General features: G+C 39.7%; 1 protein-coding gene across 9 annotated transcripts in view; it reads left to right on the top strand.

The window, feature by feature from the left end:
* Positions 1-5,113: 5,113 nt before the first annotated feature.
* PJA2 (praja ring finger ubiquitin ligase 2) overlaps positions 5,114-22,189 on the top strand; it is a 40,108-nt gene continuing 23,032 nt past the window's right edge. For 4 of the 9 annotated variants that reach the window (XR_014939536.1, XR_014939537.1, XR_004305535.2 and 1 more), the window contains exons 1-2: positions 5,165-5,372; positions 21,099-21,311. Coding sequence is in view for 5 of the 9 variants with exons in the window: in XM_015849448.3 (XP_015704934.2) it covers positions 21,113-21,311 (199 nt within the window). In the remaining 4 variants the exon portion in view is untranslated. Of the gene's footprint in view, positions 5,466-6,120; positions 19,722-21,098; positions 21,312-22,189 lie in introns of those variants that run through there. The other 5 variants (XR_014939538.1, XM_085529367.1, XM_015849449.2 and 2 more) reach the window with 3 other exon arrangements.

Raw genomic sequence — 22,189 nt, 5'->3', positions numbered from 1 at the left:
GATTTTTCTGCAACTTCTGCTCAAGTGAACAGCACACCAAAATTAACTGTGACGATCTATGATGAGGTATCTCCTGACATTTTATTATTTTGACTTCATTTTTTTCTACATTCAGTGTGATCAGTGAGCTTCAAAAATATGCAAATTTTCCACATGTAACAATGCTACATGTTGCAATATTTCCCATTATTATTATTTTTTTTTAAAATAAGCAGTAAGATATGGGAAAACACAAAAGCCAGATTCTGTGTGTTTTTTTGGTTAGTTTTTCTATAAATCCTTTTTCTGAGGGCAGATGGGTAAGGCTACTGCCACCATATTTATTTTCTATCCTGATTTATGCATGGACCACTGTACTGGATCTCATTTTTTATGTTATCTCTGGAACACACAGGACTGACTGCTGTCTCTTCAAATCTGCCCAGTGGTGCAGCTTCTTAATCAGAGCTGACTGATAAATTTTCCATATACTTGGTAGGTGGAAAATACCTAACTTACATGCTTATAAAGGTAGAAAGCTTGCTGGTAGACTTTTCTCCACTGAAATTAGATGAGATATTGCTGCAATGAAAACATTCTTCCCTACCTAATCTCTAGATGATATATTAAAATATTGTCACTGGAAAACATGCATGTTTAGTTTGAAAGAGTTGGGAAGCAGTAAAATGAGAAAAGTTCAGCATTAATTTTGCATGTTACAGCAATTGTTTTAAGTGAGATAATTTTGTTTTGTATCCTTATTAACTGGCTCTATTTGAATAAGCAATCCAACTGGCCAGGGAAGATTAAGAGCTCAATAAAAAAATAAATAAATAAATAAAATAAAATAAAATCATGCTTGTATGTGGTCCTCTTTCTTTGCCAAGAAAATTAGCTTTAAACATGTAATAGAATAAATAAAATTAGCTTGGTTTTTACAGTAGAATCTGTGAGGCTTGTAGGAGTTGCACAGAACTTTCAGATTCTGCCAACAGTTTCCTTAAGTTTTACAAATAAAAGATATGGTGACAGACAGTAGTTCCTGGAAGACAGGGAAGTATCTATCAATCTACAGGATAGCAGATCATCAACATACATAACAAGATGTCTTGATTGGATCAATATGTATGTTCAGTTTAAAATTTCCTAGTTGTCATACACAATGACTGTAGAAAAATCAATTATTTTTTTTCACCAAGATTTAGTAAAATTGCCATCTGGTTTGCTAGTTACATCAATAAAATATTACAGGTGCTGTTACTGAAACAGAATGAAGATAAGTAGCAAGATAATTCCTATAATAACTCCCAAACAGATTTTTGTTGGCAAAAAATCAATCTCCTGCAAATGAATTATACCACCCTATTTATTTTGGAAACTATATATTCTGAATTTTCAACCCCTCTGTTAATTAGGATGCTTGTATCATTTCAAAATCAGTTGTTCTATGAAAAGAGTACTGGCAGGTCTGGTCTCCTGTGGATGAAAGAAAATGACGTTGAACTAACATGGCAGTTTTCTGACATGGTGGACTATGCTGCTCTTTTCTCAGTGCAGTCTGTACATCTCACTGCCGTTGAAACATACTGAAATTTAAAACTGAAGGAAACAGACAAACAGTTGGATGTATTGGGAAATCAAGCTGCAGGTATGACATATTGAGACATGGAATTTGAATATTTAAATTTTCTACTAAGTCAACAACATCAATTTTTGGATCACTTCACTTTTTAATGAAGCAAGTCAGATTTTACCTTCTTCCTAAATTAGTTTACTTTACAAAAGTATTTGCCTTTAATATATGCCTTTAATAAAAGGCATAAAAATGCCAATGAAAAACCATGAGGTTTGTTTCTATTTCCAAAACAATTGCAGAATTCATAACTTCAGCCAGAGTATCTGACACAATTCTGTTCTGTGGTGCTAAGTAAGGAAGACTCTGTGCTTTAATCTGTTCAGCAAGACCACTGCTGTTAGGCAGTCATCATAAGTTCTCTAGGGTAGCAGAATTAGAGACTTTATAATCACAGTACTTTCTGAAAAACAATTGCACTTTAAGAGTTTGAAACACATGCTTGCCCAACTGTATGACTCATACAGGTCTTTCCTGGTTTAAGATCTGGCCTTCATCCACAGCACCTACTATATGTATAAGTGCCTTAACCCATTAGATCTTCCTTTTGTCTGATCAATTTTTTCATTATTTCAAGAGGGAGAAAGACATATCTTGAGCAACTGTGTGTTCAAGAGTGTCAATAAAAAGGCTGAAAGAATCATTTGGAAAAATATCAAGTGCAGACTTCACTGTCAGTGACACAATTTTCAGGATCATAATGTCTTTGCTAAAAATACAGTCAGAAGTAAAAATGTATCAACACTGCCTAATTTTGAACTGGCATCTCCCTTCCTTGGAGCACAATTTGGTTTGATATTTATTAATACATCTGACAGATCACCAATACAGTAAGACTGACTCCCCTTCCATAATGATTCAAGCTAAAATGCCAGTCTGTGGGCTGCAGTTCTGAGACGTAGGCACATTTTCCATTACCTCCACTCAGGAGAGGTAATCCTTATCTTCTCAGAGCTTGGGCATGGTAATCTTTATCTTCGCAGAGCAGCTAAAATCCTTGCACTGTTCAAATTCAGAAGACACTTTTATTGAGCTTTTGAGGAGATAGGGAGCTTTCCAGAATGTTTGCTCTTTCTCCTTGACTAGGCCAGGATTTATTTTTTTATTTAGTCATTTCCATGATATCAACAATGATAACATAGCATACCTCTTCACTCATTTTGCTCCTAACAGATTAAAACTCATTTATCTCTAGAGAGCTCTTGGCCAGGGTAGAGTGGCAGAGGTACAGGACTGGCCTAAGCTGCAGATCCTGCACAGCTGCAGGGTTGGACAGAAAAAGGCAACTTGTGCAGCCATGGTGGAAGGCTTACCCAGGGGAGAGGAGGGACTGGTCCTTGCTTCCAGCTTTGTTTGCCCATATCAGCGAAGGAGCCCACCTTGGACACTAAAAGCCTTGACTTTATTAACCAAGCACCAGAAGGGAGGTGCACACTTGCAGCCCTGACAAACTGGAATTTGTACCAAAATTTGGAGTTGTACTTCGATTAGTACATGCCTGCCATACTTCAGTCAGCTCCAGTAAACAATGACTGAATTACTTCAGCTTCTCTGGGATTTGGTATCCGAAATATTTTGCATCCTATTCTGAAGAGCAAAAGCTAACCATTCTAGAAAAACTGTTAGGCATTTTCCAGTTCTGCTGGTTGACTCAATCCAGTGACCAAAAGCAAAAACTCTTCAAATGAGCAAACAAAATGTTTTTTGTATGCATTTAAGAGCTAATCCAAGGGTCTGTTCTATGAGCTGACAAACTTCATCAATTGTTGCGACCATTTCAGTTACAAATCATATTATTTTAAATAATGCTCCTTTTTAGCAGTACCCCTTTTTCCAGTTAGTTTCCCAACAGATCAGGGTCCCAGCCAGACAACACAGCTGGAGTAAACCTTCACACCCTCTTCAGATCCTCATCAATCCATGTGGCTTATCACGTTTGGGTCCCAATACTGCCTACTTTGTCCACTGTCAGGTCCATGTCCTTGTGTGTTTTTATTTATGGCTTCCTTCCTTTCTCATTATCCTTTTTGGCACTAAAAAAGGCCTGTGCCCAGATACCCATCAAGGACCAGGTGCGCTCCCTCCACACACCCTTACAATGTGCAATAGAATTTTGTTACAAGAACATATCATCCTGTTGTTTTTCATGTCTGACTTTTACTATTCTGTCATATTTTTATTCAACAAGCTCTAGGAAGAAGGATGAACTTGATGGGTAACCATAGCATTCCTCTCTTGCTATAAAACCTAATAATTTGGAGTTGTGAAAAGGATGATGTTCCTGGATGTGTGGTGTTTTTTGGTCTCATACTGGGCACAGCATCAGCTACAACACAGCTTCCTGAGGAAAAAAAATCTCAGTTTGAAGACTATCAATATTTAAAAATGCACAAAATTCTACATGCCTCTCACTTAAGATGTACTAAACACAGCTCACATAGCAAATCTTTCTATTTATCTGTTTATTTCATCTTTTAAATACAATATGGGTGATTCAGCATTGTGGAGACGTCTCACCCAACCATTTAAAATTCATTAGAAACTGTAAGGCTTCATGAATTTCTGGATTAATTCTTCACTGAAATATAATCACCCATCAGCAAACAAAGTTTTCAGGAAGAGTTCACTCTTGCTTCTCTGGCACAAGCTCATGATGTTTGCATGAGAGCAGTGTCCTTCCAATTAGATGGACAGTTCCTGCCAAAACTCTTGCTGCATTTCCATGGATTGCTGGGTTAATGTACCAAGAGGAGTACTTACAGAGGATAATTATAACCCACGTGATTACTTTTCTCCTGCTCCCTGTGTGCTCATCTATGCTGGGCTCTGCAAGGGGATAATTTACAACACAAACATAACTTTAAGTTCTATACCCTCTGCTGCTGAGGGATTTAAGCTCTACTGTTTGTAGAGGCAGTCTTGTGGTTCTTTACTGCAAAATACCTGTTTGGTTTGTCTGTCCAACAATCTGCCTGTGTATCCACCAGCATACTTTCTTATTTGCACCAATTTTTATTTGATTTTAGTAAAAAATTAACAAAAGGAAGGAACACTGCAATAATAATTCCACAAGTTTTGCAAAAATCAGAAGCAACGTAGAGGGAAAAGCAAACATTGTTAGGACACTGAGCATGAACTCATCAGCATTCTGTTTTACATGGCTTCATAGCTTTCAGCAGGAATGTACATACTGGCAAAGCACATCCTGATTCTTGTCTTGCTTAACATGGAAACACGGAAAGAACAAGAACTGAGCAGATGAGGTAAAATACGGAGTGGAAGGGCTGTAATGAAATGGGTGACTGGTGATAGCTGCTGTTGGGCAGCAGCTGGAACATGGGACACATTCACAGAGACCCCAAATAATTCAAATATATATATCTAAATTTGCATAAATAATAGCTGAAACCAGGTGGAGCACCAGTAGGACAGACAGGACATTCCAACCTCCTTTCTGCACGTCACAGCCCCACGACACACCCAGCACGGGGCCCCGGCCTGAGGGGCCGACCTCCCCGCAGGGGGCGGGCCCTTCCTCCCCCTTGTGATGCCGCAGTAGCCGGTCGCCCCGCCCAGCCCTCCGAGGGAGGCAGGGACGCGCCTGTAACTCTGTCCCCTCTGCCGGAATTGGTCTTTTCCTCTTCCCCCCGGCCAGATATTGGCTGCCGTTCGCCAGCACGGAGAGAAAGGATTGGCTGTGCTGAGGGCGGCGGGCAGGCTGTGGTGGCCGCTGGGAGGCGTGCAGCCGGGCCCGGAAGGGGTGAGTGCAGAGCCGGCTCGGGCCGCAGGTTCCGGCGGGGACCGCGGCTTCGCGGAGGAGGAGGAGGAGCCCAGCAGGGCTGCTCTGTGCCTTGTAAAGATCCCAGGGCTGCCGGCGCGCCTGGGGGGCGGCTAGGGGCTCCCTCGGGAGCGAGCGGCCTGTGGGCTGGGGGAAGGCCGAGGGGCAGCGGGTGGGAGCCGAGGGGCCGCGGCGAGGCGGAGTCCTGAGGCTGCTGGCGGGGATGTGCGCAGGGCTCCGATGGCTCTCGGTAACGGGCAGTGCGGGCCGAGCCCTGCTGCTACCGGGACCGGCCGAGAGCCGCCGGGCGGGGCCAACCCGGTTGGGCTGCGAGCTGCCGGCACGCCCCGCCGAGGGGAGGGGGGTCTGCCGTGCTCCGGAAGGGCCGCGCCTCCGAGCAGTTCCGTACACACAGCAGTACGGGAACGCGTGGTTGCGCTGCTCGGAATGGGCCGGTCCGTGGTATGGAGCTCCTGGTGGATGTGTGTGTGTGCTCTGGTGGTGCCGACGGAGCGATCTCCGAAGCCGTCCCGGCTGAGGTTGTCCCGCGGAGCTGAGCGCGGTGCGGCTGGGTGCCCCCGGGGTCAGCTGCGGTACGGGTGCTGAAACCACGTCGCGTATGAATAATGAGCATCTGTTACGTAGCACGACATCTTTCGTGATCAAAAACGGATAGAGCAGGTGTTGCAGTACTTATCGCTGGTGTTCATGTATAGCAGAAACATCAAAGGATGCGTTTGTGGCACGTGGGCCCCTTTCCCATACTCCTTTACTGTCAGACACGTCTTTCAGTGTGGTTCTTGATTTACACTCGCCTGTGTTTGTATTCAGGGGCTTTAGAAAAGCCTTTTTTAAACATACACTTTTAGTCCTTTCAGATTGTGAGTAGGAAGAAAGACTCCTGTAACAATAAAGAGACTGTCAGACTGTTTTAATACACAAATCATGAATGCATACTTTATAGATGTGAAGTTAATTTTGGAAAAGTATGTTTAAATTTGTCTGAGCAGATGCAGATAGTAAGTTTCTTTGTTGTTGGGTTGTACTTGCATGGAACTGATTTCCTGTCCTTCCTCCCCACCTAAAGAAAGAAAATGTCTCGAAAAAATGTCTCAGAAGTGGTATTAAAAAGCATCATCAGAGCAGTAGTATGAAATGTGACAGTTGCTTGTTTCCATCACCAGTACAGCAAATTGCAGTGCAGTGTTGACAGTGTGCACAGGTTTCTGACAGCTGAAGATCCCAGAATAAGAGATTTATAAACTACTGCCTTAACTGCTCTCATGAAAATGTTCACTTTTGTTAAAACAGTTTAGCACGGAAAGTAAGTTCTAGTACATGTGATGTACTAGATTAATTCACCAGATTCTGAGGTGGATTTTTGTAGCAAAAGTTAAACTATTTTAGCTGCCATTTTTGCATAGCAGTATCCACGGTGATCTGTAGTAATTGCTGGCTTGTGTATGTTATGATTCTTGATCTCTTAGGTCTCAGAAGGCTTATTTTATAGTAAAAACAAGTGTGGCTGCTCAGCAGAGGCAGGGTTAAGAACACCCTTGTGCTGAGGGCAATGTGTAAGACCATCTCTGGGAGTGTAAGCAGTATTTGTTTGGCCTTTGAGGGACTGAGTGTTGTGGATGCAGTGAAGTTCCAACCATAACATTTGCATTTTGATAAATGTTTATGGTAGTGTTTCTGAATAAAGTACGTGGAGTAAACTTGTTCTAACTCATTTGTTCACTGTTATGTTAATGATTTCCTTGAATTTTCATGGAAAGTGCCATAGAAATCTGATAGTGTCCACTGTGGTGTTGTAAAGAAGCTTCAGCAGTTGTGTTTCTGTGAGGCTGATCTGAAATCAGTGCTGTGGAAGTATTTATGTCCATGGAAACTACAATAGATACAAAGAGCACAATAACACTCTTTGATTGAGGAAATTATCATGTAGAAAACTGTTTTTCAGCATAGTCACTACCATTAGCTGTATGTTTTCACCAGTCATGAACAGGGCTCTGTATGCCATGCTTGTAGATTCTGCACCAGCGGAGGTGAGCCACTGTTTCACATGCAGCATCGTTGTTAGGAAACTGTTGTCCGCGCAGTCCAGCTTTCTCTGTCCACATCCATTTTTTGTTCACTGTAACTGTTCTGGAAACAACTGTGTGTGTCTGTGGGTGAAACTTACTCCACGTGGAGGAATTCATTGACACACCTTTGCTTTGTATGCTTGTTGATGTCAGATGCCCTTATGTCAGATTGCACCCCCCTCTGCCATCTGTCAGATGGTAACAGAATGGAATGTTGGTGTGAAGGTTCAAACTCTACTGCTGTACCACCAACATCAGGAACATTGGAAGCATTGCTTTGGGAGCAGCCCTGTATATTTGGTAATGTGTTTGTATGGGTCCCTGAAGCCTACTTTGCATTAATTTTGGTTGACAAATGCATTTTTAGAATTTCTCTCACTTGAATATCATTTCATGATACAGGGATGACTTTGAATGTGGCACAAACTCAAATCATGGGAAGATGGAACAGTAACTCCAGCTTTCTGGTCAGAGCAGCGGTGGAGGAGAGATGCTTTGCATGCCCTTAAAACATGCTTACTTGAGTGGTACTTTGGGCAGTGTGAATTTTCAGCTTCTGTGATTTTTATTATAGGCTTATTTGGATGAAACATGCTTAATGCTGTTAATCACAGGAACATCCTGAAGTGTTTGGAGGTAATGCTGTACTTATTCAATACAAGGGCACTTCTTAAAGTAGAAAATATAGTCCTTGCAGGAACATTTGTTGCCTTAAAGGCTGTGTCTGGTTGGCTGTTGTTGTGGTACTTGTGGAGCTGGTTATAACTTACGCTGGAAATGAGTAATTATTAGCAAGCTTATGGTAATGGGTAGAATACTCTGCAGGAGTGACAGAGCATACAACCATGTGAATTACTAGTTGGTTATATGTCTCTTAGTGGAAGATATTTAAAGACTGGGCTTCCAATAGTATTAATCATAAAACAGCTTTTCAAATTTGGTTTATTTAATGTGTGATGTTTTGGTACTAGACCCATGCAAAACATTTCAGGTAGCTAAGTATGTGACTGGAAGCAGAAAGAATTCCAGTTGGCACATACATCTGTTCTTTGACAAGTACTTAGTTATTAAAACATGATATGAAAAGTTTGCAGTTGTCCACACTCTAAATTCCCCTATGGTTTTCTGGGTGTTGCTCTCACATCTGCAGCACTTTTCTCCTAGATGCTGCGCAAGAAGAAAACCCAGGGTGATAACTGAATGAATATGAAACGATACTTTGATAACACAGAAAAGTGAAATACAAAAAAATTGCTCTGATCCTGCTGGTGGATTGTGGATGATTGCTCAGGAGATTAGTGGTAATCAGTTACACTGAAATGTCCTTCCCCATCAGCCTAGTGTTAGATAAATCTGAAATGATCAAGACAAATTTCCATAATTTCGTATCAAGTGATATTAAAACGTTATCAGATGACTAGATAAGCATTCTATTTCAATTTCTCTATAGCTGATATTGCATTGTAAACAAATGAATGTCCATGATGTGTTTGAACAAGATATTTGTAGCTCAGTAACAGCTTCAGGGAAGTTGTCCAGTAATAATTTTAAGCAGTTCTTATAGTCAGGAATCAACAAGAGTATTTTTTACCCCTGAAAACTTAGTCCTGACTAATACATCTTTAGTGTATCTCTAAGATTGGCAGAAGAGACTTCAAGTAAAGGGTAGTTGTGTTTTAAAAGAAAATGACAGGAAAATCAATAGCACTTGGCAAAATACAAGTAGCACTTGTACTACACCCAGAGTCACGTCATAGAAGATTACATTTGAAATGTTCTAGGAGTTTTTAAGAAAAAGAAAAATAAGAAGATGAGCAAAAGCAGAAAAATGAGAAGGTGATCAGTAGGTAAATGGTGATTCATCATCTGAGTTTTGTGAAAGTAAGCGAGTACTTGGAAGTTAACACTGTACGTCTTCTCTTACTCTACCCACCAGGGACTGGAGGAAAAAAAAAGGAGCAATCCTTTTCTCATCCCAGCATAGTTAAGAATGATGTGAAACCCATTTCTGTGTGTTTGTGATCCCAGGTCCTGGGAGAAGAGCACATGTCTGAAACTGTGGTGGGTGAATGTGGGAGGCACCTTGGGAAGGCCTTAAGTCTGACTTTTCCCTTCCCAACCCTGCTGTCCAAAAGCTCTCACATTTGAAACTTCTATCTGGCAGCCTTAAGTTGTATAGCATTGCTACGGGTAGAAACATTTCCCTTAGATAATTTCCACATGTTGTTTCTGAATGTCAGTGAAGTCATGGTGCCATTTCATCCTTAAGTATGGTGCTAAAAGCTATTTCCAGAATGCTAGATCCAGTTTTGACGTTGATTAGGATAGAGGTATTTACTATGCACATCCTGTAGCCTTCACTCTAATACTACTTGGTATGTTGCTGTTAGCTACAGCATGGTGGAAGTATTGACTCTTGCAATGTGGGGACCTCTATAACCTTGTGCAGTACTTTACATAGCTGCACACTAGCAATTACTACTGATTTGGTGTCATGGTTTTGTAATTTTGCTATCAGTATTCCACATCATAACATCATGTAAAGCATGGATAATTTTACCGAATGTGCAGCTCACAGAAGAAGACTACATATCCCAGAGAACATCATGGTCAGGGATAAGTCATGGGACAAGGACACTATATAATCTCACTTTGGGGCTGGACTTACTTCTCCTGAATCCTCGGAGCCAGGGGGGAGCGTGTGGGAGCCTTCCAACCATTTTGCCTATAGTTACAGTAGGCGTCTTGGTTTTGGGACTCACTCTCTCTCCTATTTTGCTTGATTCGTTAGCCTTAATTTCAATTATATTGTATTATATTGTGTTATCCTGTATTTCAATATAGTATTTAGTAAATAAGTGTGCCTCCTTAGATCGCTGCCTCTGTTTTATAATTTCCCTTTCCTTTTGGGATAGCGACCCTGTGGGCCAGCTGTCCCCCTGTCACGGGCACAGGTAGATTTTTCAGATAACCTGTGACATTTGGTAAATTGCTAAGTTGTTTATTCCTACTTAACTACTATTCTCTTCTTGAGAATTTTCATTTTCTTAGTACATGAGAACCCCTTCACATTCCATCTCTATACTTTCAGATTTTATCTTGAGAACTACCTTTGGATATTTCCTGGATCAGAGGATTTTGTTACTCTTACATCCAAGAAGGGATGTTTGTGGAAAGAAAAGAAAAATGTTTAAAACAGTGAATTTTCACTGTTCCACTCAGGGAAAAGGGAGGCACTTCTGAGAGTGACTTTCATGATTGATAGGTAGGATAGGTTTGTTCAGTTTGGGGTTGAATTCCATCTTTCTTAACTGTCTCTATTAGAGATGACAATAGAAAAATACATCTTTGGACATGATCTGAATTCTGTCTTTTCTGAGAGCATCTAGTACTTGAACTTCCACTCTGGGATTCTGCTGTCATCTTGTGTTTGCTGGGTTTATCAGAAAGAAAGGAAGTGACTGTTCTGACTAATTAAGGTACATTGAAGCCATCTGCACTGATAAAAGTAAAACCAAACCTAGTCTATTTAAACTGTGTGAAGGTTTTGGCATTTTGCTTAGTACTGGCTTCTGTTTATGGCCTTTCAGCTCAGAAGAAATGCATGCTTCTGTAGATAGTTTGTAATGGGAGCTGAAGCTGAAAAAAGGACATGAAGGTCATAGCAAAGGGAAGAGAGAGGACAGATAAAGGGAGGGTTTTTTTGGGTTAACTTTGAGCGCAGAAGAGGAGTCAGACTGTCAGTTCCTGGCTTATTTAAAAATTAAAAAACACCAAAACTCGGTAATTTTTTAAAAAAGCATGAGAGAAACTAGTTCTTTATGTCTTTGCCTTTCATTCTATACACATTTGGAGTGTGAAAAGTCATAGTGTTGGGGAAGGGAGAAGAGTTGGGTGAGCTCAGCTGAGTGCTGTAGCCCGGAGGTGAGCTGTGTTGGCAAGATGCCTTGTGCTGGGTCTGGCTCCCCCTCCCCAGGCAGCCCCTACAGCATCGGGCTCTGCACCTGTGCCTGGAGCAGCCTTGATTTTTGCAGCATGTTTTGGTAGTTGGTGCTAGAACTGCTCTGGGGCTTTTTGCAGCTCACCAAGAACTAGCAGGTAGCAGGAAGCAAGATTTTAGTAGGGGGCATGGCCAGGTCAGCTGGCCCACACCAGCCAGAGGGATGTCCTGCAGCATGTGATGTCTGGGTCAGCAGTAAAAGCTGGGCAGGGGGGCTGTGGTTTTGAAGGCATGTGTTCTCCTAAAGTCTGCATCATAAAGTGTTGAGGCTCTTCCTGGGATGTGTCTGAACATTGCTTGTTGATGGGAAGTAGGGAATAATTGCTTTATACTTTTACTTCTATTCAGTGTTTGCTATTTTACGTTTACTTTAATTAAGCAACTGCTTATCTTAATTGATGAGCTTTTTACTATTTATTTATTTATTTATGGTCATATTTCTTTCCCCCCATCCCTCCTGGGGGATGCAGCGAGAGGTGTTGCAACCCAGCAACCTTTCAGTTAAAACACAGAGCTCAGTCACTGCAGGGGCTGCTGCCAAAGTCAGGCTTCTTGTTTTTCCAAGCTATAATGCTCTTTTCTAGCGAGGGTGAGGCTTGTTCTTAATTGGTTAGGGCATACAATACATATGCTGTCCTTATCTTTGAAAGCTCTCAGTGCTTCAGTTGCTTAATCTTTCCTGTCTCTTGAGTTGAATTTTAGTGTAGAATTTCTGCAGAAGCTATTCCTCAGGATAAAAACTGGAAAAGCAATTATTATGGTAAGCCTGTGCTGGCAGTCAGTAGGGCAGATTTGCATGTCCTACCAAAATCAGGGCTAAGTCAAGGTAAAGTCATTTGAACTATTTCTAGTTCTGGCATAAAATCTGAGTGAGGCAGTGCAGTTAAACTCAACACCATGTAGATTATGAACTCGTACTGGTTAAGTATTAGGAGGATGGTGAAACATCTGATGGAACTGTTGCACTTCAGGGTTCAGTGAAGACAGAGTCCCTGGCTGAGGAATGCAGGGACCTTGGCAGCTGGATTGACACAGTGATCCCTGGTTATAGCTGCTTTCTTCTGGCTTAGTTTTGCCACCTCAGTTATGCTGATAGAACTGTCACCTGAGCTTTAAAAAAATCAGACCCTCAAAGAATGGGATTTGTTTAAGCTGAGTTAGTTAGCTCAGTCCAATCCACAGCTTGACAGCTGAAACAACAGCAGTGTAATCCTGCCTGACCCTGTCCATTTGGTTGAAGTGAGTGGGCAACAGGCATCTGTATGGGGATTCCGTACACCCTGTTGGCAGGGAGAGCATCAGTGATGGTTAGGATCTGTGCAAGGTCCTCAGCTTTAGGGTAGTGTTTAGGGACAGAGAGGAGTTCTGACATCACAGGGGTTTGTAGCTATTCAGACCCATGCGTTGTGGGAATGTGCGTATTGACTAATGCAGAAATTGAACCATTTACATTCCGAAGTTTAACTGGACTGGAATATTTCAAAAACTCCATTTTTGCAACTATGGCACAAAATGCACACAAAACTGCAAAGAGAAATCTGAAGTAGAAACTGTTCAATGCTGAAGTGAAAGGAAGCTGCTGTCAGTGGTGTTCATCCCCTCGTTTGGTATTTGGGTAGAGATCCAGATTAGTATCAGAACATCTTACACTGGTCTTTATTTAGAAGTCTTTCATTTTAAAACTGGTGGAGGAAGATACCTTTGTTTGCTAGTAGTTATCTGGTCTTGTAATATTTATTATATATATTACACATTTATTACCTACTTTTAGGCAATTCCAAGGGATGTCCACTGTGTTACCACAGTCTAACACTATGAGCATTTGTATGATATTGTGCTATCTAATGCTAATTGTATTTATTGGTAATAAAAATAGGAACATAAAACCTTCCTCAAACTGAAGTTCTTCTGTTGAAATCAAAAGCTTTTCCTCTGCAACAGCATTTTAGAATTTCCATCTTCTAGAATGTTGCTTTGTGCCTAAATGCAAATGGTTAGTAATATGCTTCATCCATTATCACCAAGCTTCAGACAGTGTAACAAAGCAGTACATGGGTGTTTGCTCTCTGATAGGCGGCATGCTTTGGAGGCCTCCTGTTCCTTCTGTTTTTTCTTATGTCTTCCCCAAAAACAGTCTCTTACTTTTCTTCCACCAAATGGCTGTGGTTTCCAGTTGCTGCTATTACAAGAAGAGGAAGCACTATTGTCCTGGTCTCTTTACCCTCTTCCTGCTGGAGTCAGAATGCTGCAAAAAGCCTTGATCTGGGCAGGATGTATGCATGAGGACAGCGCAGAGTAGAGATGGAGTGAAATATCTCTGAATTGTCAGAACCTGATTCTGGTACTGTGTATGCATAGGGTCATACAGCCAGCTAATATTACTATTTTACTGGCACTGATTCTAACAAAATTAATAGGGTCAGACTGATAGTGCAGTAGTTATAAACATGATGGCTTCAACTGTGCCAAAGTACTTTCAAGAGTTTAGTTTGATGTGACATAGTAACTGTGAAGTGCTCAGCAGTGTTCTTGGAGTTCACAGTGTGTAAATCTGATGGAGTTAGTGTTTTTCTTGACTCTCTAAGTGGTCTGAACGCAGAATTATTTTGTCATTAAGGTGAAGGAGGCAACAGTAAGCATCATTTTATCCTCACAAAGACATTGAGGTATCTTTAATTGCCTGTACTGTGCTTCCAAAGTCAGCCCCACGGTGGGGAAAAAACTGGTTGTGTTTGCAAAAGGGATCCTTTGCACTACTGAGATTCCAGAAACCTAAATTGGTCAGTCTGTTTGAAGATATAGCCAGCTGATGTTTCAGTCATTAACAGAATAATCAGTTTATGCAATCCAAGAGGTAAACAAAAAAATGTTTGTTTTAATTTAGTATGAATTCAGTAGAAAGTCACTGACGGCTTATTGAACTGGGACTATGGGCTAGTTTCAGCCGCAGGCAAAGATAAGGAGTTATGCTAAGTAAAAAACATTGACTTAGTGGAATTTCTGTGCTCAAAGGAGAGTGCAAAATGACCTGGAAGGTTAATGAAAAGACAGTAACTAATGCATGAAAAATAAATCTCTGAAGCGTATTCCATTTGTTAGTATCAGCTCAACTATGTATATATCGCTTGTGGAAATAATACTGTTCTGTTCTCAGATATCTTAATGAGCAGTGTAAAGTCACTGCTAAACCAAAGACTCTGAAGGAGGAACTCCTAGGTAAATGCATCAGGTTCTTTAGTAAAATGTTTAATTTCTATTTCTGGTATGGTTTTCCAAGGTGTGGATAAATTCCAATCAAAGAAGCTAAATTCTCTCTGAACATTATTTGTTTTGAAAATAAAATTTTGAGTTTTTTCTGTTTGGAGTTTGTGAGAAAAATAACTTATCTCAAGAATTTCAGTGCTAATCTGGCTATAGTGGGAGGAGAGGTGGGGATTGTGACAATAGCATGTTGTTTTAAATTATTCACATTTCTGTCATTTTTATTCTGTGACTTTCTTCTGTGAACTGAAATGATTAAATCTCTCTTGTCCAGAGCACTGCTGCTTGTAAAACTGAAACTGTTGTTTAAATCCAAATTGAATAACTGGAATCTCCATCTAGGCAGATTTGGATGTAGAAGCAGGCATAAGTTCAGGGGCATATGGCTAATAGCTTTTGGAATAAAATGGCTTACTTGGGCTAACAGCTATCAGAAATAACTGCTAAGGAAAAGATCTTTATTCTACCTCTTCAAGGTAAAGCTAGCTGATGCTAAAGTTTGGTTTTAGATATTTAAGATAGCTGAAAACAAGCTTTTATTCTCGGAACTTTTTATTAATGGATAACATAGTTGAATTAATGTGTTGTGATGCAAAGGATGAGGAACGATTAGCAGCTTTGTCAATTTTATTATTAATGGCTGTGAATTGATGCAGAAGCATCACATTGGGTTTTTTTCTGCTCAACATGAATTTAGTTGTAGGTCTTCAAGGAGATATGGTCTATTTTGTCTTGGTTAGTTGTAACAGTCACTTCTGGGAGCTGTCACAGCAACAAATATTTCATGACAAAATTTCTTAAGAGTGGGAAGAGAAAGGGTAGTGAAAAGTGGGGTTTTTTTGTTGGTTTTTGTTTTGTTTGTTTGTTACTCCCCTCTCCATGACCATGATATTATTGACCATTATCTATGATTTTCCTGTCAGGGTAGCAGGTCTACACATTTTTGGTTAAAACAGAACAGTAGCTACAGTTTGTTCATGATGTAGTTTCCTCCCTGGCTCGCTTTGTTAAAGAAGCCTTCTTTGTTTTTTTGTCTTAATGAATGTATTTGGAGAGACTTAATATCTTTCTTAATGAGTTCTTAAGTGAGCCAAAACTTTCTACTAAAAAAAGACACTGCTGCAGAAAGCTTTGTGCACTATTTCATGGTCAACAGTTTACAAATGTGCTTTATGCTCTGAACATGCAGCTTCTGTCAAGTAAGCCCTCCATTTTCATCTGAAATATTGCATAAATATCTGCAACAATTACATCTCTGTACAGCTTTTTACAAACAGTATGTACATATTTTCATACCATTGCTCATTAATGTCAGTAATGGAAAGGTAAATGCTAATGGCTAGTGGGAAGACAGGCTCCTCCTCAGTAGTTGAAAATCTTTATCAATTTATATTTAAATTTGTCTGAGCACAAATTTGTTTTTATATCAGCTAGATGGAAGAATGAAACTCATATCTGGTCAGAATTTATCCCCATATTTTTCTTGTTGCATATCTGTGCAGTCATCACTGAAGACTATCACTGCAATCATAATACAGTCTGAATTAGAAAAAAATAAAATAAAAAATCACTTTCTTTTGGTCAGTCCTGTCACGTGCTTTGAAAAGCAGACAGCTGGAGCAAATGGAGATTAATGGAAATAACAAAATGTTGAATTGATGAAGGCTGTAGGTGAGATGCAAGTGCAATTAGGTGAACTTGTCAAATTCGGTGATTATAGGGTTCAGGCTGAAATTTAGCATATATGGATTCTTGGTTGCTCTTTCCATTTGTTAGTGAATAGACTTTTCAGGAGGTTCAGAGGTTTACTTGGCTGGTTTTTATACACTGCTGGAGAACAAAATACTCCAAATTGTCAACTTCATAAATTAGAGTTAATTTAATTTATAGGTTATCACATTGATGATGGGCCAGGATTACGCATGAGGACAGTCAAAGCAGATCATGTGGTGTATTCACGTTTGTTGTTTTTCTGTTTAAGTGTATGTGGACCAAGTTAGAAAACTCAATTGTCTTCTTTTCAAACTACAGAAATTACTAGATGCAGAAACAGAAGGGCATTCCGTATTACAGCATTTGGAGAAAGGCAGGATTTTATTAAGGCTGCTTAAGTAGGCCTTGATTTCTTTCATAATTTTTAATAGTGCATTTGTGAATAAGACTCTGAACAACATGATGCTGTCCAATGAGGCTCTGAGTGTACCCAGAGGAGGGCAATGAAGTTGGTGGGGGGGAATGGAGCGCAAGTCTTAGGAGTAACTGCTGGAGGGCTGGCATTGTTTAGTCTGGAGGAGGACTGGGAAGACATTATTGCTCTCTACAACTCCCTGAAATGAGACTGTGGCAAAACTGGAATCAGCCTCTTCTCTGATGTAACTTGTGATTAGACTAGAGGGAATGGCCTTAACTTGCACCAGGGGTGATTCAGGTTGGATGTTAAGAAAGGTTTCTTCTGGTTAGGTGCTGGAATGGTCAGCCCAGGGAAGTGGTGGAATCACTGTCTTTCCAGGTGTTCAAGAAACACTTGGATCTACTGAGAGACAACATGGTTTAGTGGAGGAATATTGGTGGTAGGTGAATGGTTAGACTGGATGGTGTTGCAGGTCTTTTCCTACCTCGGTCATTATGTAATATATACATCTACAGATAACCTTCGACAGTGTTACTTCTGGAAAAAGGAGTGTTTTGTGTAGTTGTTTTTTTTCTTTTCTTTTTTTTTCCTTGTTTAGAGATTGGGGATATGAAGGGATATGACCCAAATTTGCTCGGGAAGTCAGATGGATTGAGTCCAGATGCTCAGGCTTTCTATGCTGCAGCCTGTAGTCGGCTGACTCTAGAGAGTAGGGTCCTGGGTGCAGCAGTCACTAATGCAAAATAGTCTGCTGCTTTGCTTTTATTAGCTAAATACAGTACCTTGGGGAGCCCACCTGTCTGTTTTTTCACTGTGCAATTTAGGAACTGCTCTCCTGGGTTTTGCTTTTAAATCCAGCTCTGGTAACCTGAAATAATTTTCTGCTTCTTGACTGGTGCTAATGAACCTTTGAGAAATTCAGGTATCTTTCTCATACAATGGAGGTGTGGCTGTAGCCATCTTTAGCCTAACACAGTAATCATGTCTTCAGCCAGTTGTTCTTTGTTGATCAAAGTGCTGCTTAATTCAAATGTGAAATCCAAACATTCAGTAAAAGGTAGAAGTTTTCACTAGTTTGATCTAATAAACTTCTCCCAGGGCAGAATAACTGCATCTTTTAAGAATAATTGAATACAAGATAAATCCTCCTAATGTGAAAGCATTATTTGGAACAGAAAAGGCATTGCATGCAACGTTAAAGGCCTTACCAGCTGTGAACATCAATTTAAAACAAAAAACAAATCCAAACGCTTGTATTCAGGAGAGTTTGACTGTCCTGAGTGGACATCTGTTTGTGAAGAATACTGATGAATTAAGAATTAAGCAGTTAGGTTGTGTTTTTACATTTTATTTCAACAAGTTTTATTAGCATGTTTGAGGGCTGACTTCTGTCTTGCTGTGCTGATTTATTAACCTAACTGTTGGGTTTTGCTCTGCATATTGTCTGGATGTGACTGCTTGCTGTCATCTCCCTCTGGCACTTTGCTTACCAATCATGTTATAATCTGTGGAAACTGAACAATTCAGAGCTTGCTTGAATAAACATGACTTGCTGATTGACTTAGTAAGGATATTAACTGGTTGACTAATTAGGAAAATTAATTGTCAGTTCCTCCCTTCCCACTTTTTTAATTGTTGCATTAGTTGCAGAGATTGTGTTGGCAAAGATGATAAAGGGTTGTTTTCACATTTCTAGTGGCAGTATTTGAAAAGAATTGCAGGAATAGCATAGTTAATGATGAATTTACCATTCTAGCTTCTGTTGTTCAGTATGATATGAACAGCTGTGTGCAAATACATGCAATTGAAAAAGAAAAAGATTGCATGTAATCAAACTACACAGGTAAATGAGGATCTTTTCCTGCTCATTTTTTATTTTATTTTTCTACAGAGGTTCCACAGTGCTTGTGGAACTGGGCCATAGTTGTAGAGACACTTCATGTGCTTGGAGAAGAGTGGAAGGGAGAGATAAGTAGGATTATACATTCCAGAGGAGATTCAGAGCTGTAGATCTAATGTTTTAAGTTATAGCAGCATCACTGTAGTAAATGCTTCTTTAGAATTGGCTAAAGATCACAAAAAGTGGAGCTGACAAGATTAGATTAACTCCTTATTTATACTTATTTCTAACATTGCAGTTCTAAGTAATTGAATTGCAACTATTTGCTTTTCAGTTTTAAGCACTGCAAATATCTTTATTATTGCTGTAAATTCACCTAGGAATAAAACTCAAATACTTCAGACTTTTGTGAGAGACTTGTTGGTGTATGTGATTTTCTTTCATTTACCCCACCCATAACTTTTTTCGCAATTATCAAAATACTCCAAATTGTCAACTATGATGTGTTTCATCAGTGATGGCAGCTATAGTGGTCACCTCCACGTTTCAGATTTTTTGCTAGTGCAGCATGCAGGCTGGTTCACTGCTGATGAAAATGCACAGCTAATGGAGGCGACTATGCTGAAAAATAAGAGTAGCTTGTAGCTGAGACTTTCCTCTGTCAAATAGTGTTATTGTGTTCTTTGTATCTGTTGTTGTTTCCGGGGAAATATATGAGAGGCATTACTTTTGAAATGGCCTACCTTCGAGTACTGCGTTTAGTTTTGTGCACCTCAGTACGGAAAGGACATTGAAGTGCTGGAGCAGGTCCAGAAAAGGACAACAAGGCTTGTGAAGGGCTTGGAGAATATACCCTATGAAGAGACGTTGAAGGAACTGGGGCTTCTTAGTCTGGGGAATGGGAGACCTTATTGCTCTTTTTCAATATCTGAAAGGTGCTTACAGTGAGAGCAGGGCTGGTCTCTTCTAACTGGTGACAGGACAAGGGGGAATGGCCTCAAGTTGTGCCAGGGTAAGTTTGGGAAGGATATCAGGAAACACTTATTTACAGAAAGGGTTGTTAAGCACTGGAATAGGCTCCCCAGGGAGGTGGTTGAGTTTAGTAATACATCCCTGGATATATTTAAAAACCATTTGGTTGTTGTGCTCAGGATCATGATTTAGCATTGAGTTGTTAAGAGTTAGGGTAGTATGGTTAGGTCATGGTTGGACTTGATGATCTTTGAGCTCTTTTCCAGCCTGAGTGATTCAATGATTCTACCTATTCTTTGCCCTGGATTTTTTCCTCTTCACTCAGTGCAGCCCAGGCAAGCCATGAGGATGGACACAATAAATTGAAGCTTCTGAGGAATTATATAACTTTTATAAGTATAGTACTACCCTTCAAATACTTGTTTCTTTTCTTACATTTCATTTTTTTGTTCATATTAAGTAGATAGCGCTAATGATAGCTTCCTGTATGTCAGACCCAGCAAAATGACAACTTCAAAAATGCCCATCTAAAAAGAGCAATAAACACTGCTTAAAGTCTTGGACACAGTAAAATGTTGTTACCTCTTTTGATCAGAAACTATGCTAATAGTTGCAGAGCTTATTCTCTTTGCATTTAATGTGTATTTATTACAGTTTAGTGACTTTCAAGAGTGGGAAAGCTAATATGTAACCTCTATGTGTAGTGCAGATTGAATGTGACATAGAGGGAGATGGGAAAGCCATTGAACATCTGAAATCTGGTCTTACATTTGTATTTGTACAAACCTTTGGACATGAGCTTTTGTGTTGGATTATTTATAGATGATACTACTACTGCATTAGAAACTCTCTTCATTGCATTTTTGGCAGCTTTCCCACACTGTTTTTCAAATTCCTGTGTAGCTCTTAATCCATGTTTTCTTGGTAAGTGTTATGATTTGTCAACATTGCGTACTACTGCAGCAATAGTGACCAGTATGGCTATAGCTCTATATGGCATGAAGGCTTTTCTGTTACAGTTTTTGTCGGTGTCTTGTGTGAAATGACGCAAGTATGATGTACAGAAATAAGTTGCTTTTGAAGAAGAAAGGAGGTCTTGTGGCATCTGACTTAGTTTCAGTTGTTTTTGTAAGGTCTTTATCACAGACTTGTTAAGGTGAGGGCAAGATTGGCCTTGTTTATAATTAGTGAAGATCAAAATTGTAACTGTTATGTGCTTTCACATATGCACAGAGCACCTGAAGTTCTTAACAGTTGCATGTTTGTGAATTTCAAAGCTTTGTAGACAATAAATGGGAAATTCCTTCCTTTAAGATAAAAAATAAAGTTTCGGAGAAGATTAAAACTGTAGATGTATTGTTGTCTAATAGTCTTCTTCTTGTTTGCTTTTTCCTTGTTTTTTATTTTCTTCCTCTAGAATCTCATGCAACAATGGGTCAAGAAGCTGGCAAACCTGCATGGCCAAAACCAACAGGAGGGTATCGGACTATTACGGGTAGAAGATACGGAAGAAGGCATGCTTATGTCAGTTTCAGACCATCTATGAATAGTCAAGATGGAAGTCAACACCAAGACAATGGAGAATATGAAGGATTAGAATTGAGTGATGTTCAGGAACAGATTTCTTTATGTATGTACATATCTCTGTATATTCTGTTTTACTGCAAACTAGTTTTTAGGGGTTGGGGAGGGAAGGAAGATAGAGATATGTAGATAAGGGAGGAGGGTATCCACACATGTAATACATATGTGTAAGCTACACTTTGGATGATTCCACATAATGAAACTTAAAGGAAACTGAAGTATTCTTAGATTTTGGTTTTGCCTGAAGAAGGTACGAATAAGTTAATGCGTACTAACCAGTTGTATAATTAGGAGACAGAATCACATTATTTTCTCTTTCTTGAAAGACCTTTGTTGAAAGTCATGTTTGGAAGAAAATTTGTTCTGACCTTCTATCAGAATGAGGCTATGAAATATTGGACAAATCATTGACCAAACAATGTATCTTTGATGTCAGTGTAGTTACAGTGTAAATTATTTTAAGCTTGTATAAGATCTTAAAAGTTGTCTTCTGTTGGTACAACTTGAACAATTTCCCATTTTGTTTTTTTTTTCTTCAGTGATTAGTGAACTGCTAAACCTTCTTTTTTATTTCTTTAAACCTTGGAAAACCTATTTTATGATTTCCTAAATCTGCCTGTGTTTAAAATGTGTTTAACTGTCTGTGTCTTGTTTTGTTTTTGTTTTCTTTTTCCTCTTCTAATGAAGTTTCTATGTTCCTTAATACCAACTGAAAATTTGTGAGTACTTGCATCAAGTTATGCAAGCTATTTGTGTGTTCGGAAATAGCATGGAACTTACAGACAACTCAAACTAAGCATTAATTTTGTGGTAGTGCCAGAATGTATATTTTTACCTTCTTTAACTCTTGCTGAGTTCAGTATTTATTGTATCTTTATGCAAGAGGTGTCTAATATAACAAAGTGGAATCCATGGTTATGGTGA

Source organism: Coturnix japonica, chromosome Z (assembly GCF_054131305.1).
Source record: "Coturnix japonica strain WE chromosome Z, WE-NBRP24, whole genome shotgun sequence".
In the NCBI taxonomy this organism is placed as follows: Eukaryota; Metazoa; Chordata; class Aves; order Galliformes; family Phasianidae; genus Coturnix; species Coturnix japonica.
This window is presented reverse-complemented; position numbering and strand designations above follow the sequence as displayed.